Source organism: Lutjanus erythropterus, chromosome 5, assembly GCF_056507025.1.
Source record: "Lutjanus erythropterus isolate fLutEry1 chromosome 5, fLutEry1.hap2, whole genome shotgun sequence".
Taxonomy (NCBI): domain Eukaryota; kingdom Metazoa; phylum Chordata; class Actinopteri; order Lutjaniformes; family Lutjanidae; genus Lutjanus; species Lutjanus erythropterus.
Genome location: NC_139321.1, coordinates 20,138,450 through 20,154,355, shown reverse-complemented (window position 1 = coordinate 20,154,355; position 15,906 = coordinate 20,138,450). Strand labels below are relative to the sequence as shown.

The 15,906-nt window shown below is 41.1% G+C and overlaps 1 protein-coding gene across 1 annotated transcript in view; it reads left to right on the top strand.

The window, feature by feature from the left end:
* Window positions 1-14,707, top strand: part of LOC146326726 (neuronal acetylcholine receptor subunit alpha-7-like) — a 47,618-nt gene extending 32,911 nt beyond the window's left edge. Inside the window, exons 6-10 of the mRNA XM_084719060.1 lie at window positions 7,126-7,373; window positions 8,255-8,449; window positions 9,169-9,255; window positions 13,272-13,381; window positions 13,935-14,707. Coding sequence (XP_084575186.1) covers window positions 7,126-7,373; window positions 8,255-8,449; window positions 9,169-9,255; window positions 13,272-13,381; window positions 13,935-14,555 — 1,261 coding nt within the window. The 3' untranslated portion in view covers window positions 14,556-14,707. The remainder of the gene's footprint in view (window positions 1-7,125; window positions 7,374-8,254; window positions 8,450-9,168; window positions 9,256-13,271; window positions 13,382-13,934) is intronic.
* Window positions 14,708-15,906: the final 1,199 nt, after the last annotated feature.

The window sequence follows — 15,906 nt, the reverse complement described above, 5'->3', positions numbered from 1 at the left end:
GGGTGGGTCGTCAGTGAGACTGGTTGCACCTGAGAGTTGGGAGGAGCCAGAGGGCATAAAAGGGCTGCTCTCCCTAGACTCTTCCTCTCTCTGGCTGGGCTGCTGCCACCATTCCTCATGGCCGTCTGCCATATTAGTTTGGGTTTGAATCCTTATTTTCGGCGCTCATACATACACCCATTTCCACCCACACATGCACTACACTACTGATTACATCTTATCTCTTTCTCCACATTATTTATTTGGGTTTTTCAATAAAATATCTAGATCATTGATCTTTTTGTGTGTGGACTCCCTCCTTTTGTTGCAACTTTGAGTCAAGCTGTAACAGAGGAGAACAGATTTCAAAGTTTGATAGCAGCTAAATCTGATTGGTTAACAGAAAAAAAAACACAATCAGCTGATTGAGAATAAGCAGGAAAGAGAGTACGAGAAAGTTGTGAATGAAAGAGGCATGGACTTCCTGATCGAACTTATGCTGAGCTTCATTACTTTTGCACCTTGTTGGTGGCCTTGTTGCACTCCAGAGTTGAACTTCTGGTCCAGTGAACTGTTGACACCCAGAAAGCTTTTGTTGTTAGCTGTCCAGATCTCGTCCGTGGTGGAAACAAAGTTTCTGGGTGTGGCCTTCAGACTAGATTAAATCACCACATATTCTCTCTCTCAAGGAGCCAGCGATATGAACAATAGAACAAGGACAGCTACACGTGTCAGACAGTTACATCATCAAACTTTAAACAAAAGGAGGAAACACTTCCAACTTACTAACTTAGTGAAGGAGCTCACAGACAGACAGAGTACAATTATACTCACAGAGAGTGAAATTATAATGGCTGAATTTTATTCTTGTTTTTATTCAGTTACTGTGGTATCAAATTGGAATTTGATACTGGTACTGGTAGTCATGACTAAATTTCTGGTATGGTGACATCTTTATAATGGAACTGAATGGTGCTCAACATGCCAACAGCAATGTTTCTTTCCAGAATTAATGACCTGGTTACTTATACTCCAAAGAGTTTATTGTGAGCAGTTTTATGTAGGAACTGTTTTTTCAGCGTGGAGAAGGAAGTGTGCATCTACTCATGGACGAGAAGGTCGTGCTTGTGACAATGCATGATGGCGTCCTCCTTGGCTGAGCAGCTGGCATGTTGGCAGAAAATAGTTCCTACATAAAACTGCTCACAACACGCAGTGGATGATCTTTAACCGGGTAATGATTCCGGAAAGAGATGCTGCTGTTGAATTTTTCTTTTTCTTTTTTGCACCACAAGCCGAGTGCCATCGCATTCCATTATAGTCAGAAAAGGGCAGGCAGGCAGACACCAAAATCAATCTGGATGGATAGTTCAAGTAAGGGAGAAAATATGTGTTTTTGATTTTGGGTTGAACTGCCCCTTTAAATGCTGAGGCGGTTCTAAAACAAAAAGGGAAAAAAAGTATTTACACTTCACAACAGTTACGTAACATATCATTATCCCAACGTAATGATCCTGAGCGTGCTGTGCCCTCTTGAAGATGACAATGAAGATGTTTGTTTGTAATCCATGAATCGTGGGTGATGTACATCCTCTCTGCCTCTATGGAAATAAACATCTCACTGTGAAATGAAAATATATGGCATTTCTTGTCTGCAGCCTCCTTGACCACTGAGTTAACCAAAGGGCCTCAAGGCTGTCAAGCGGAGTGCCTCATGTCAGGACTCCCTCAGGCTGTTTGGTTGAATGCCGTGTTCTTGGGTTATGACATAATATACATGGATAGGTCTTTGCTTAATGCAGTCCGAGTACTGTAGACGCTGTCCGTGTGCAGCACTCAGCTGTGTGTGACTAAAAGCTTCAGGTAAGGTGTTAGCTTTCGCACGTTCTTTAGTGCTCCTTTCCTCTGATCTAATGTGAAAAAGCAAAGTGTTCTGTCGTACTCGTTGCTGCTCTTTCAGTCTCCACAGCCTGATGTCAGGCATCGAGGCAAGGCAATCAAAGCGACATAATATTGTTGTATGTTATTTCTTAGTCTGTCATTGAGATCTTGCTTCAAAGATCAGTGCGTTCTACATATTTCTAACAGTGCAGGATAGTTTGTCCCCCTTTGCCTGGCCCTTCTTTCTGCTTCACTCTTTACTTGGCTTTCTTCTTTTTGTCACTGGTGTGTGTGTTCCTGTGCGAGGACAGCAGCAGGTGTTGAGTGAGCGAAGAGGAAAGCTTGGTGACTCACGTCCCATGGTGCAGGAACCTGTCACTGCCACCATTGTCAGTGTCGGTCAGTCTCTGTTTCCACCTTGTCCCACTCTCACATGTCCACAGTTCTCTTTCTCCAGGGTGTGTGTATGTGTGTATGTGTGTATGTGTGTGTTGTGCACACACGACTACTTCCCATTCTCCCAGGGCTATCACTTGCCCAGTGGTTTGCATATTTAATTATTTTTTCAATTATTTTTTATTTTTTTTATTTTTTCATTTCTATCTTAGAGCAAGCTAAAATAAAGTACCGAATGTTTTAAAACAGTACCTGACATAAGCTTTTTTACTTTTGGGATAGTTTGGATTATTTGAAGTGGGATGGTGTGAGGCACTTATCCATAGTCAGTGTATTACTTTCAGATGGAAGTCAACAATTTGGAGAGCAGTTTGGAGAAGCAGAGAGGAGTACCAGCATTGAAGCTAAGTGACTTACTGTTGTGGACAAGATCAGCAGCAAAATATATTTTAGCCGCTTAAATAAATTATATAATATTAGTTGAAGTGTACATTATATTTAAATGATCTTCACTGCTTTAGCTTTAGTTTCCATCAGGTAACTACTTCTACTACTCTCTCTCTCTCTATCGGTCAACCAAACTCCATCTGCAAAACCAGTAATTTTACCTTGCAGAACACAGGAGTTGCAAATCTGTGCATTTGGTGAATCTGCACTGACCTTTTAAAATATGAAAGTCACACAGTAACACAAACCAACTGAGCAATCAAGAAAGTAGAAGACCAGCAACTCCCTTGTTCTGTGAGGTAAAATTGCTGATTTCACCAATGGAGTCTGGTTGAGTCAGAGAGATATTTGGCTTATATAAGACAGAAAAGGCTGTCTGACAGCAAGGTAAAGCAGTGAAATTATTCTAAATGCATCATATATAAACTGATATAGATTTTTTGAGCCAGGCTTTTTATTAATTGGGTAGTTTTGCTGCTGACTCTGTCCACCACAGTACATTACTGAGCTTCTGTGCTGCTACTCTTCTCGGCTCTTCCAAATTGGGACCGCTTTGACTGCCATCTACTGCAGGTAATACACTGACTATGGATAAATACCTCATACAGCCCCACTTCAAATAATCTGAACCATCACTTTAAGATTTCAAAACAGACAAACCGTTGTGTGCACTTGAGCTAATTTACCTTTTTCTTTCTGCACATAAATAACTTGTACAGTGTGTACTCTCCAATACACACACAGCGTCCAGGACATGCCCTGCTGTGATGTGTGTAAGCGCTGATTGCAGGCGCAAAGCGCACACCTTCAGATAAAGTGAGGGCTTTAATAATTCATCACATAGCTCTGCCTTGGCCAACCCACCCATCCCTGCCCAGCACCCGGAGCCACAGCTGATAGCAACACACACACACACACACACACACAGAAGAGAAATAAATTACAACACTTAACCCTGCTGGAAAATGGTAAATCACTCAATCTGAGCAGAGGCAGGGACAAATAAAATGGGTCCATCCACAAATTCTGTTAAGATGCACACCGCGTCCTTTTGTCAGGGCTGAATGAGGCTCCAGGATGTTTCAGACACACTGACGTTATCTCTCTCACTGGGGATTGCTTTGTGTGTGTGTGTTGATTTGTGTGTGCATGTATAGGTGTATTGTGTGTGTGTGCATTTATTCTGTAAATGTAGAGTCCAGTGTGTAGGTTGTGTGGGTTGTGACGTGAAAGGGACTGTCAGCTCGACAGTGGGCTTTTGTTTGGCCTAAAATGACAAATGCAGGACTTGGCTGAGAGGAATGCGTGTAATAACACGGGACATTTCATGTAATGACTAAAAACTCTGTGCTACTTCACACTAATATTTCATTTTTTTGAATTTTTCAATAAAACTGAAGAATGGAGTGCTCCTTTATGAGTTTAGACAATTTACAGATTTCTTAGGCCAAACAACCCATTACAAAGCCACTGGATCATCTGAAAAATACCTTGCCACAAAGCTGAAAACATGGCTGTTTTCTTAGCTCCATTGGTTGGCATTTTGCTCTATTGCTGTAGATGCATTTTTACCAACATTTTCTACACCCCAAAGCTGTATGAGCTTCACTTCACGTTAGTATACTCTTTGTATTCTCCTCCTCCTTTAGGGACGATGCTCTTAACGTCCAAATGTCATCATACCTATAACATTACAGTAATGTGAACAGATGAATATATTAAAAGCTGCAGATTAAAAGCATCCTCTGCCAGGCATAAGCCTGGAGGGGATCATGAAATCACTTGTGTGTGTGTGTGTATGTGTGAGTGACCACTGCACCTGGAGCCTTTTAATTACATGTAACTAGTTAGATGTAATTAAATTACAATTAAGTTACAAAATAAATGTAATTGTAATCTGTTACAGTTACTGAGGAAAAATGCAGTTGCTAATCAAAATCATGGTGATTACTAAATGGTTACATCCAAGTTTTTCAAAGTTGTTCAAATCCAAGTTTTTAATATGTGTTTTATGTGATATTCAAAATGTTAAAACAGTGTAATATTTAGAACATGTTTTGCAGTGATTTTTTTAATTTGCTTTTTGGACCAGAATGTAGCTATAGTTTTAAAAATCTAAAACTGGGTTTAAATTTAGTTTAGTTCAGAAAACTGAAATTAGTGAACATCGTGATAAATGCTCTTGTTCTCTAAATGTTACATGATTTTGTACGACTCCTGTAGAGTTTTTTTTTTTTCCATTTACGTCCAGCTTTCAACAAGTGAGAAAAAAAATCCACTATCAGTAAACATGTCTTCTGGGTGAAAGAGCTGAGAGGAAATGTAAACCCCACTGTCTGGCTGATGATGAAAATAGATAGAGGGAAACTGGTTATGTAACTGTAAACGAGGGCATGTAAATCCAGATGAATTTCAACTAAGACACTCAATTAAATAACATTAGTGTCTCTGTTAAAGGAAATGGGGTAATCCAAAACAAATATAGCACAATGACAAATTGTATTTATTCATAATTTTTCAGGTTTCATAATATACACGGGTCTAAGCTGACTTCAGAATGTTTACTCTCTTCAGCTGCCCACCTGCTATAATAAAAAGTAACAATGAAGAGGAGGAGGGAAGATGTTTCCCTCCAGCTACAGTCGAGAATCAGTTTGTATGAGAACTGAATTTTGGCCACATACTGTGTAAGGAAACAAATCAGAAGACACTAGTTCTCTAAAAGTTCAAAGTTTGCCCCTGGCGCTTAATTTAAAAGTTCACACTCTGAACGACGCCACAGGAGCCCCTTTTTAATACTTAATTAGAGTTCAACTGGAGTGCCGGAGCTGAAGTGGATCTAAGGTGAGGTGGTCAAGGCATTTTCTTTACTGTCCAAAAGTAGTGTTTGCTACTCAAAGAGTTATAGAGCATACAAACTCTACTTTGTTCAATGATTTCATTGACTTTGGGTTTGAAAATAAATATTTCAAACTTGACTTATACGAAAACTGTCCACAGCCCAGCAGGTTGTGAGTCGCAGAGCCTTGAAGGAGGCATCTGTGGTGTTTCTCATGTCACCGATTTGTTCCTGTTACTGCATATTTGGCAGAGCAATGGAAGTGAATATTTAATTTCACTGCACCCTGGATTTCACCTGGGGTTTAACTGTGTGTACTATATATGTGTGTAAAGACTGGCGCAGCAGGATGTTGCTCTACAGATGGCTGGGTAGATAAATATCACTTCACTGCTCTATGAGGCGGGCTGAAGCAGCAAAGAGACGGGGACACTTAAGCAGGTATACAAATACATGCCACCTCTTACAACATGAAGAAAACTGCTATAATCAAATTGTATGTAATGATGATGTGAAAGGGGTCACTCCTGGTGATGAACCTACCTAACAAATCTGCAGCTCCCTTCTGCTTTACAGAGCTTTGTACTAAGTTTCAGCTCACTGTTCAGGTGCATCACTGTTAGATTACATTGTTTTGGGCTGCAGCAGGCAGCTGTTTTTAGTGGAAAAAGCTCTAAAAAAAACACTGTACAACACCTGCTCAACACCAAACAACAGACAGAACCACACCATCTGCCTGAGCAGCACGTGTGCGGTGCAGGACCTCCTGCTTTTCATTTCGGTGCACATATTAACAAGGTAGAGCAGCCACACAGCCCACTTGAGCAGCGCAGCTCACGTACATGTTGTGTTGGACTGCAGTGATGCTTCATCTAGACATGCAGCATCTGCTATTTTTTATGTGTGCGGTTTTCAGCAAAAATAGACAGTGAACATTATCTGCTTTTATCATATCAACGTCATACCAGCAACATAAAACCTTTCTCTACAGTTTCTAAGAGGTTCCAGACTAATTTTTGAACTGGTGTGGGGTTGCCAGGCCACTTCAATTCATCAGAGGGACACAAACATGACTCCTAACGAATAATCATGTTGCTCTGGAATTGGATTTGTAAATAAAGAACTGTTGGTAAAAAATTTTGTCATATCAAGTTAAAAGGTGATGATATTGACAGTGTTGTGTTCATAACTTGTTTCTGCTGCCTGCAAACGTAAAAAAAATCAGTTATTGCAGGTTTAAATCATACTAATCTATTGCTGTTCTTCAATTGTCCTTTGCCTCTAGCTATATGCTTTTCTTAATCCTTAATTTGTCTTGTTTATTGGAGCAAACAGGCAAAGATGACAAAATTACCCTCCTGTGACTTCTTCCATCACAGTTCACATTCATTTACAAGGTTATTATGTTATGAGTCTTCATCTCTCTCCGATGGAACAAATGCCAGCTTGTGGTACCCGAGCGTGATGTCAAAAACAATTAAAGAGGCAATAAAGAGATTTTCAGCAAGCTGGAGCTTTAGTTCACAGCAAGATGATGAAATGTTGAACACACAAGCAAATGCTCTCTGTTATTCTTTCCACAGTGCGGATGAGCGATTTGACGCCACCTTCCACACCAACGTACTGGTGAATGCATCAGGTTACTGCCAGTACATCCCCCCCGGCATCCTGAAGAGCACCTGCTACATCGACGTGCGTTGGTTCCCCTTTGACGTGCAAAAGTGTGACCTGAAGTTTGGCTCCTGGACGCACAACGGCTGGCTGCTGGACCTCCAGATGCTGGATGTGGACACATCTACTTACATACCCAATGGGGAGTGGGACCTCGTGGGTAAGAGAGACACGCTGTTATTCACTGCAGAGTTCAGTGTAAATGCATAATTCAGTAAGTAGGCCTATAGTTTAAAATAAACCAGTTTTTCAGGCTGTCTCCTAAGCTTCTCTGAGCTGAGATGAAAACAAACTTTGAAAACGATTCTTTTAGAGGGTATAAAAACACAGCACAACAATTGCTTCTGTATTCAGTATCTGCAAAACAAAGTGGGATACTCCATCATTAGTCTCTTTAAGTCAACATTTTCCATAAATTTAAAATATTTGACAAAGCTGAAATATTCAGACATAACTGACAAAGACTCGATACATTTTTCCAATGTACTACTTTTATAGGAGTGATTTCACAATGGGGCATCATTTTAGATGGTTGTTGCTGGATGAACTGGAAAGGGGAGAATTTTTGGAAGATCTCTCTAGAGGGGTGTTTCCAGCTGGGACAGAGTAGCAGCAGATGCCCCTGGGGTGATGGTTAGCTGGAAATGGGTGTCAGACAGCACCAGATGGCATGCAATAGGAATGTTTGACACGCTGGCAGGTGTGTAACCAGGCCATATGTGAGAGCAGAATACCACATCCCCAGAGTTGGAGTTCAAGGTGAGATAGTTCAGCTACCAAAATAGAAAAAAGCCTTTTCTTCCCTTCTTTTTTGACTTACTGAACATTTTCACTAATAATAAAAAGATAAAATAAAGGCAGGTCAAGCCTGGTCTGACTCAGATCCACTCTAGTCCACTTCTTCAAACCAATCCAATCTACCCTAACCCATTCCTATGAAGAGATAACATGGAGGGATACTGTACTTGTTAATTAAAACTGAATCACTTTGTTAGTCCACAAAAAATCAGCATGACTTATACGTGTGTGCTCTTCTCTTAGGTGTGCCAGCCAAGCGCAATGAGCTGTACTATGAGTGCTGTAAGGAACCCTACCCCGATGTGACGTTCACGGTCACCATGCGCCGCAGGACATTATATTATGGCCTCAATTTGCTCATCCCCTGTGTGCTGATCTCTGGCTTGGCCCTGTTGGTCTTCTTGCTACCTGCCGACTCCGGGGAAAAGATTTCTCTGGGTGAGGGGCTCAAAACACACCAAATGCATTGATTCTTGACATGAAATGACTTTTTAAAGTGACTTTGGTTTGCAAAACATTTTAAAAAAATATTTTATTGATGTTTTGTTTGATAGATTTTTCAATGTTTCCAAGGTTGGTGTCCCTGTAAATTACAAATGAAGAAAAAAATGGAAGAGGTTTAGTATAAACAAACAAACAAATAGACAAACTGAACTAATATGAAGGCAAAAGAGCACAGGGACGTGAAAGAATCAATCTTTTTGAAGGTGTTCAAGCTTATACAAATGCAGTCACAGCTGTACACTAACACATAAACACATTAAAGCTCCCTCACATATTTGTCGACAAACATGTCCTTGTGAATCATATAGCGAGTCATGAATACATGCATGTCAAATCACCTTGGAATAATTGAATTTCAAAATAAGATTTTTGCCACTAAATCCACTCTGGGATTCTGTCAGTGAGTTTTGATGAATAGCCATCTGTGGATGAGCAGTCACCAGTTACACAGTCAAGAGTATATGAGGGATTTCTGGAGCTGTAACCCACCTTGGACACGTCAGAGAAGCCAGCAGCTGATAAATGGTTGTAGTCATGAGGACATAACTGATTACATACATAAGTAATTACAGGACTGATTTCATACACCAGTGACCCTGATCACATCATTAAGTATATGCTTATGTTCTCCCTCTCTCTGTCTCTGTCTGAAGGCATCACCGTGCTGCTTTCGTTAACCGTCTTCATGCTCCTGGTAGCGGAGATCATGCCTGCCACGTCCGACTCCGTTCCTCTCATCGGTGGGTTATATTTATGTGTATGTGTAAAATATGTAAGTGTGCATAAATGTAGAATCACCAGGAACAAGTGATATTGGTGCGCCTAAAAATGGAAACCGTCCTGACAGATGGGACATTTTTCTGGACGGACATAAATGTTTGAACGGAAGCAATAGATCTCACCAGAGCTGTACCTATAGGCAGTAGAAGAAGAAGTGGACTGAGCTTTCAGGTCTGAAAAGTGAAGCCAATGTGGATGATCCTACTTCTCGCTTGATTTGTGACCTCAGTAAACAGTTTCCTAATGAGTTTACGGTCTCAGTCACTAATTTCAAGTCCTCGTCTATACAGCATGATGTTTATTTTACAGCAGTATGTTCATTTTTTAAATTACAGTCCTGTTTAGAGTAAAATAGACAATAAAGCAGGGTAACAGGACAGCAGATCAATTATGGATCAAGATTCTGGTATTATTTTCAAAATCTACTATTAGATTCTTCACCTAAAATGTTTTGAGAAACATAATTTAATGTACTGTGTTGCCGTAATAGCAGAAAGATTTGAATTTCTTATTTCTTCACTGAGTGTGTTGCATAAACGAATTATGTTTTATAATGTGACAGTGTTGTGGTTAAAATATGGGTAGGTTTATGGAGAAAAAGCACCTGGTTACGATTAGGGTTAAAATATTCACTCTCATGAAATTGCCATTGTTTTTGCAGTCTCCAGTAGAGCCTCCTGAAGCTCAGATCAAACTGCAGACTGGGCAGTGTTGATCAAATATGGATCAAGATTGTTGCTATATTTCTTGCTTATATATTTTAGTGCACTGTTTATTTGTAATATAAGAAAGATTGCAACTAGCAGTCTGTAGGGTCGAGCAATAGGACGAATATATTGCTTATCGGACACAGACATTACTGACCACTCCACAGTAACAACTTACCTGTTCCTCTTGAGTATTTCTTGACTCCCAGTAAACACCAGTAATATAAAACATGCATTAATTATTGAGCGTTTTCAATGTGGGGAATTGCCTGACCTCTCTATATAATGCATACCTTCTTCAGAAAAAAAAAACAAAAACGTGTTGGTGTGTGGCTGGGCTCTGGTTTGAGTAGCCCGAGGGCATCTATACATCATTCACAGCGCTCTCCTGGACGGTGTGTGGAGTAAATTTGGTGTCCAGAACTAAAACTGTCAGCACCATTAATAGGCTGTGAAATGTCTGATTCTCCGCTGGGGAGGCAAGAAAAGGAAAGGAGGATGGAAGAAGAAATAATGGATGAAGGGAAGAAGAGGCCAAGGGCTAAAGTTTTCAGAGAGAAAGACTTCAAAGGCTTTTTGGAGCAGACATGGTAGCAGGGTTAACACTTCTAATTCATCACTGAGAGTTCACCAGCCTGAGAAGAAACAGGTCGCTTTGTCTTGTATGTATGTGTGTCAGAGTGTTTTCAGTCCATTGAATTATAACTGCGATCCTCTGTGTAACGTATCATTCCTCCAAAGTGAAATATATTACACAGTTCAGCTGTACATTATGTGAGTGTATTGATGTGAGTAGTGTTTGGTCATGCTGAACATAGTTGCCTCTACATCAATGCAATGATAACTGCTCTTGTACAAGAAAAGCTTGATAGTGAGTGATTAATGTGTGTTTTTTTTCATTATTTTCTATGACCTCAACACAAGGACACTTTTAGTAACCTTGTTAAAAATGACTCATGCCCCTTTACAACACAGTGGCTGAATGTGGATGTGAGTTATTGTCGCTGCTCAGACTCGACTGTAAATATATAAAGCTAGTAGCGCCAGAATCAGGCCATATGTCTTTTATCATCAGCCCTTAATCACCAGATAAGCACAGTGTGTTCATTTCATTTCAGTTAATTTAGTTAGACCTCTCTTATCTGGTTCAAGACCATTTGGCTCAGTTCATTTTGACTTTAATTAGTTAGTTCAGCCATTATCAACAATGAAGTATGTGAGTGAAGGGCCCACAATTATGTTTTGAATTATTGTACGTCATATCTGTAGGCAATCTCCTTCTGAGTCATCTTCCACAAAGAAAGCCTAAGTGAGAAGGAATTGACCATAAAGCTGTCAGGACTATCCTTTCTCCTCTCATAAACACATCCTTTAATGCTGTTTTCTTTGCCTTTATTTCTTCCCTCATCTCTCTCCTCATTCCTTTTTCTTCTTCACCTCTCTTTCGATCCAGCACCTCTTACTTAAAGGGAAATTTTGACACTATTCATGTCAATATCCAGTCAGTGTTTATGCTAAATGTAGTCAGTTGAAGCCATAAATTACTCACTGCTGCCACACTGACTTCTTCTGCTGCAAAAATCTGTTGTTCTTCCTGCATCCAGTGATGTCACAGTGATGTCACTGGATATAAAGACGAACTACAGGCCATTTCAGCTTGGATTCCTAGTCTCAGCTTCTGGGTAGGCGGGGGCCATGCTCCACTCTTAGAAGTGAAGGCACTAACAAGAACCATAAGTGTCCCCATAGGAGAACCCTTTTTGGTTCCTGGTAGAACCTTTTTTATAAAGGTTCCAGTTGGAAAGCTTTCAAAGAGTTCTACCTAGAACCCAACATAAAGAGCTATACCAAGAACCATCTGTGAAAGGTTTCACCCCAAAACTCCCTTCGAGAGGTTCTGAAGAGAACCCTTATATGGTTTGATGGTTCAGCTCAGAACCCTCTCTGGGGGTTATATGCAGTACCTTTCCATCTTCTAAGAGTGCTGACAAGAACCCACCCATGGTGCTCCACCAAGACCCTTTTCATATTCCAAGGGTGTAATCTAGAACCCAGTCAGGGGGTTCTATGAGAACCTTTTCAAACTTGAAGGGTTTTATTTAGAACCCACCCAGAGGGATCTACCGAGAAACCCTTTATATTATGGTACCAAGAACTCTTGATACTACAATTCCTCAAGGACTTCAATAATCTTTGAAGAGCGCTTCAACGTTCTTCCAAAAAATGTTCTTTGAATGAAAGAAGGTATTAATGGAACCCATAGCCTTACAAAGAACACTTCAGGTTCAGTTCCGGGTAGAACATCAGCCTTTAAGGAGGAACCATTTTGGAGCCCTTATTTGAGTGTCAAGTATTTTTGGCACCTAATGCTATGCTTTGGCCAACAAAGTAATAGCTATAGGCTTGGGTGGTGATACTCAGCAACATGGGTTTGAGCACCAGAAGTTTACCTGCAATGCATGCTGGTACATGCAGGCTCTGCCATCATGGCTCCACAAGAAGGAGAACTCGGTTTTCTTGGTCAATATAGTACCCACTGAGGAATTTAGTGCATCATTTCACTACATCTATCATCAGCGTTGACTGGGCAGTGCCAGATTTTAAATTTTAAGCACCCCCTACCCATTTCCTTCCATCTTTCTTTACATGGTCCTAACAAATAAGGCGATAAACCCTGACCCCATAAGGCCACATGAAGTTTGACTTTGCTGGCACTGCAGTAGCTGTTGTGTTTCACTGTTAGCTCTTCTTTGTTCACAAACAAGAGAAAGGAGGGCAGGCCCTCAAATATACTTTGTGTGAGTGCATGTGTGTGTGTGTGTGTGTGTGTGTGTGTGTGTTTTCAGTTAATGCTCTCCTCCTCTCTGACTGTTCCCTTGTGTGGGTGAAAACATCCCTCCAGAACCAGTACTAATCTCTCTCTGTCTCCTTTACTGTTTTTTTTTTTAGTTTGTTTACCCCCATTTTCTATTTTGTCACAGTTTTTGCACATATTTTATTTCCCCTGTTTGAGAACAAGTGTGCATCTTCTCCCCTTGGCAATATAACCTTATGCTCAGATTGATCAGACTCGCTTTCCTTTCATGTTTGGGTGTGAAATCAACCTATTTTTGGAATTAATTCAGGCTTAATGTTTTACCTGTTAGTACATGTTCATTAAATTACCATGGGGTAGTTTAAGAGTGGTGGAAATGGGGAAAAAGATTACAAGAAGTTATAAAATGCAAAAAGTAAAAGCATGCTAACATTGTTTGTTGTCTACTCCGCAGCCCAATACTTTGCCAGCACCATGATGATTGTGGGAATGTCTGTCGTGGTGACAGTAATAGTGCTGCAGTTTCACCATCATGACCCTCAGGGAGGCAAGATGCCCAAGTGGGTGAGTAACTGATTGAAGCAGATCATCATCACTATTGTCAGTGATGTCATTTAGGACAAAAGCCTATGTTTGCATGAATATGTCATCATGTATTTGTGCCACTGACTAGGCTTGGTGCGGTAGAAAAGTATTACAGTATAGCATGGTGTTAAGAAATGCTGACAGTATGATTTTCAATAGCATCAAAAAGGCAGATGCTCCTCTTTCACATAAGGTGATACAGAGATGTTGTATTGAGGTGATGTATTGTAGTGTGCAGCACCAGAGGTCAGAATCTCTACTTGAGGGCAATGTACTGCAGAGAGTCAGAGTAGCATAGCTTAATAGTGTCTAACAGTTGAGGAAGTGTGAGAGAGCAACTGGCAGAGAGTGATGGTAAGGCTGCAGCTTCTAAGACCAAAGCAAAGCTCCTCAGTGCGTTGTTTCCCAGCTGTGCGATGAGTGTAGCTATGACAATAAGCTCCGCCTGCGTTGAAGGAGTGCTATCTGCAGTGGAGTAGAGTTGAGCTGAGCTGTTTTACACAGATACCTTTATAATACCTTCTTCTTTCAGGTTCGGGTGGTTCTGTTGAACTGGTGTGCCTGGTTCCTCCGTATGAAACAACCTGGGGATGAACGCAAGCGGCCTGGTTACAAGTACCGTCATGCCTCTCAGCACCACTCCAGCACTAGCTCCATAGAGATGGGCACTGTACCAAGCCTCAGTGTGCCCCTCTCTCAGACTTCCTGCCCACCTTGCCCCACAGGGACTTCAAACGGTTCCATGAGCCTCTACTTCAGCAACTACCACCCCATAGAGAGCCCACACTGCCCATCTTCTAGCGACTCCGGGGTAGCACTAGGGGGACGTGCCCATGGCTCCCCTAGTGATGAGGCCGAGCCACCTGGAGGAGTTGGCAGTGTGGGAGGCCTTGGGATGGGAGTCGGAGGGGGGATGGGAGTCAGCATCCCCCCACCAGAGATCCAGCGTATCTTGGAGGAGGTCACGTACATAGCCCAGCGGTTCCGGGACCAGGATGAGGCTGAGGCCATCTGCAGCGAGTGGAAGTTTGCAGCGGCGGTGGTGGACCGGCTGTGCCTGGTGGCGTTCTCTCTCTTCTCCATCATTTGCACGTTCACCATTCTCATGTCAGCACCCAACTTCATAGAGGCTGTTTCCAAGGACTTCACATAGCTGGTTGCAGCAGCAGGATAGAGATCAAGGATAAAGAGAGAGAAAGTTGGATGAGAGGAATTAAACAATGAAGGGTAGAGTTTGTGGTCCCCAACCTACAGTCTGGACAGCCCCAATGAAAAATAGTTGGGACATGCAGCGTTTTAAGAGAAAAATTATTACACGTCTGAAAACTAGTTAGAACCTTGCAGCTGTGCCAGGCTGATTAATTATGTAGTCAACTGAGCCAATCAGGAAACAAAATATTCGTGATTGAGTAACAAGTAATTGCAAAGACACATCATGTTACATTAGCACATTCCAAATTAAACATAAATTCATTGTCCCACTCTGTCTTGATGTCAGAGACAAAATTGTTCACATCTACAAGATGAAAATATGTCAGGCAGACTGGGGAGACTAGAGGCAAAGGGTTGGGAATCACTGGGGCAGTAGAGGAGAGCACTGTATAGATTTTCTTTTTTACGTTGAGTACTATGTCAATAAGGGGAAGATAATGTGGCTAATTGTCTTTACCGTGAAAAGAGTGTAAATATCATTGTTTTATCTGCTCTATCCATTTAAAAACAGCTTCATTTACTGTACAGTGACACATACAGCACCTCACTGCTTCTGTAGTTCATTTGAATCATCCCAACCACTGTTGTCCTGTGTGTTCCAACATATACTCATACACTAACTGGTCACCCTCTGGACCTTTGACAAGGAAGTCACAGACTTTTTTTCTGATGATGTACTATCACTGTAATGTTTGGTTACTGAAATGAGATGTTTCACTGTGAATTTTATTGTTTTTACATTTGTTTTTGATCAACAGAGCGTTGGACACAACTTGATTGTTTTGACGAAAGTCTAGAACCAGCAGGATCGCTTTTCACTTTGTTTTGCCTGTTTAATTTTAGCCAATAGAATCTGTAATGTAAAAATAACAGTTTGCGGGGAGTGTGATAATGAAACATTGAGTATGTTGTATCAAAAAGCACTGTTGACTGGTTTGTAGTGGTGTTGTTGACCAGTAACACAAAGTGCACAGGTGTCTTTCTAAACTGTAGTCAAATACTGACTGTTGGACTGTACAGTACATCTTTTAAACAAGAGATCTGACATCACATGTACAAGTCATTAGGTCATTTAAAAGTTGTCTAACTGCTGTAAAAAAAAAAAATACACATATTCATGTACCTTAAAAAACGTTTGCAGCAATTTGTACTTGTCTTGTTCACTGTACATAGATGGTCATTGAAGGCAAAGAGGGATGTGACTTTTGAGCCTCTGACCGCCACAGACCTTGGTGGCCAGAGGCTGGACAGCAAGAGGAAAACTTCACAAACCCATCCACCACCCTATCACT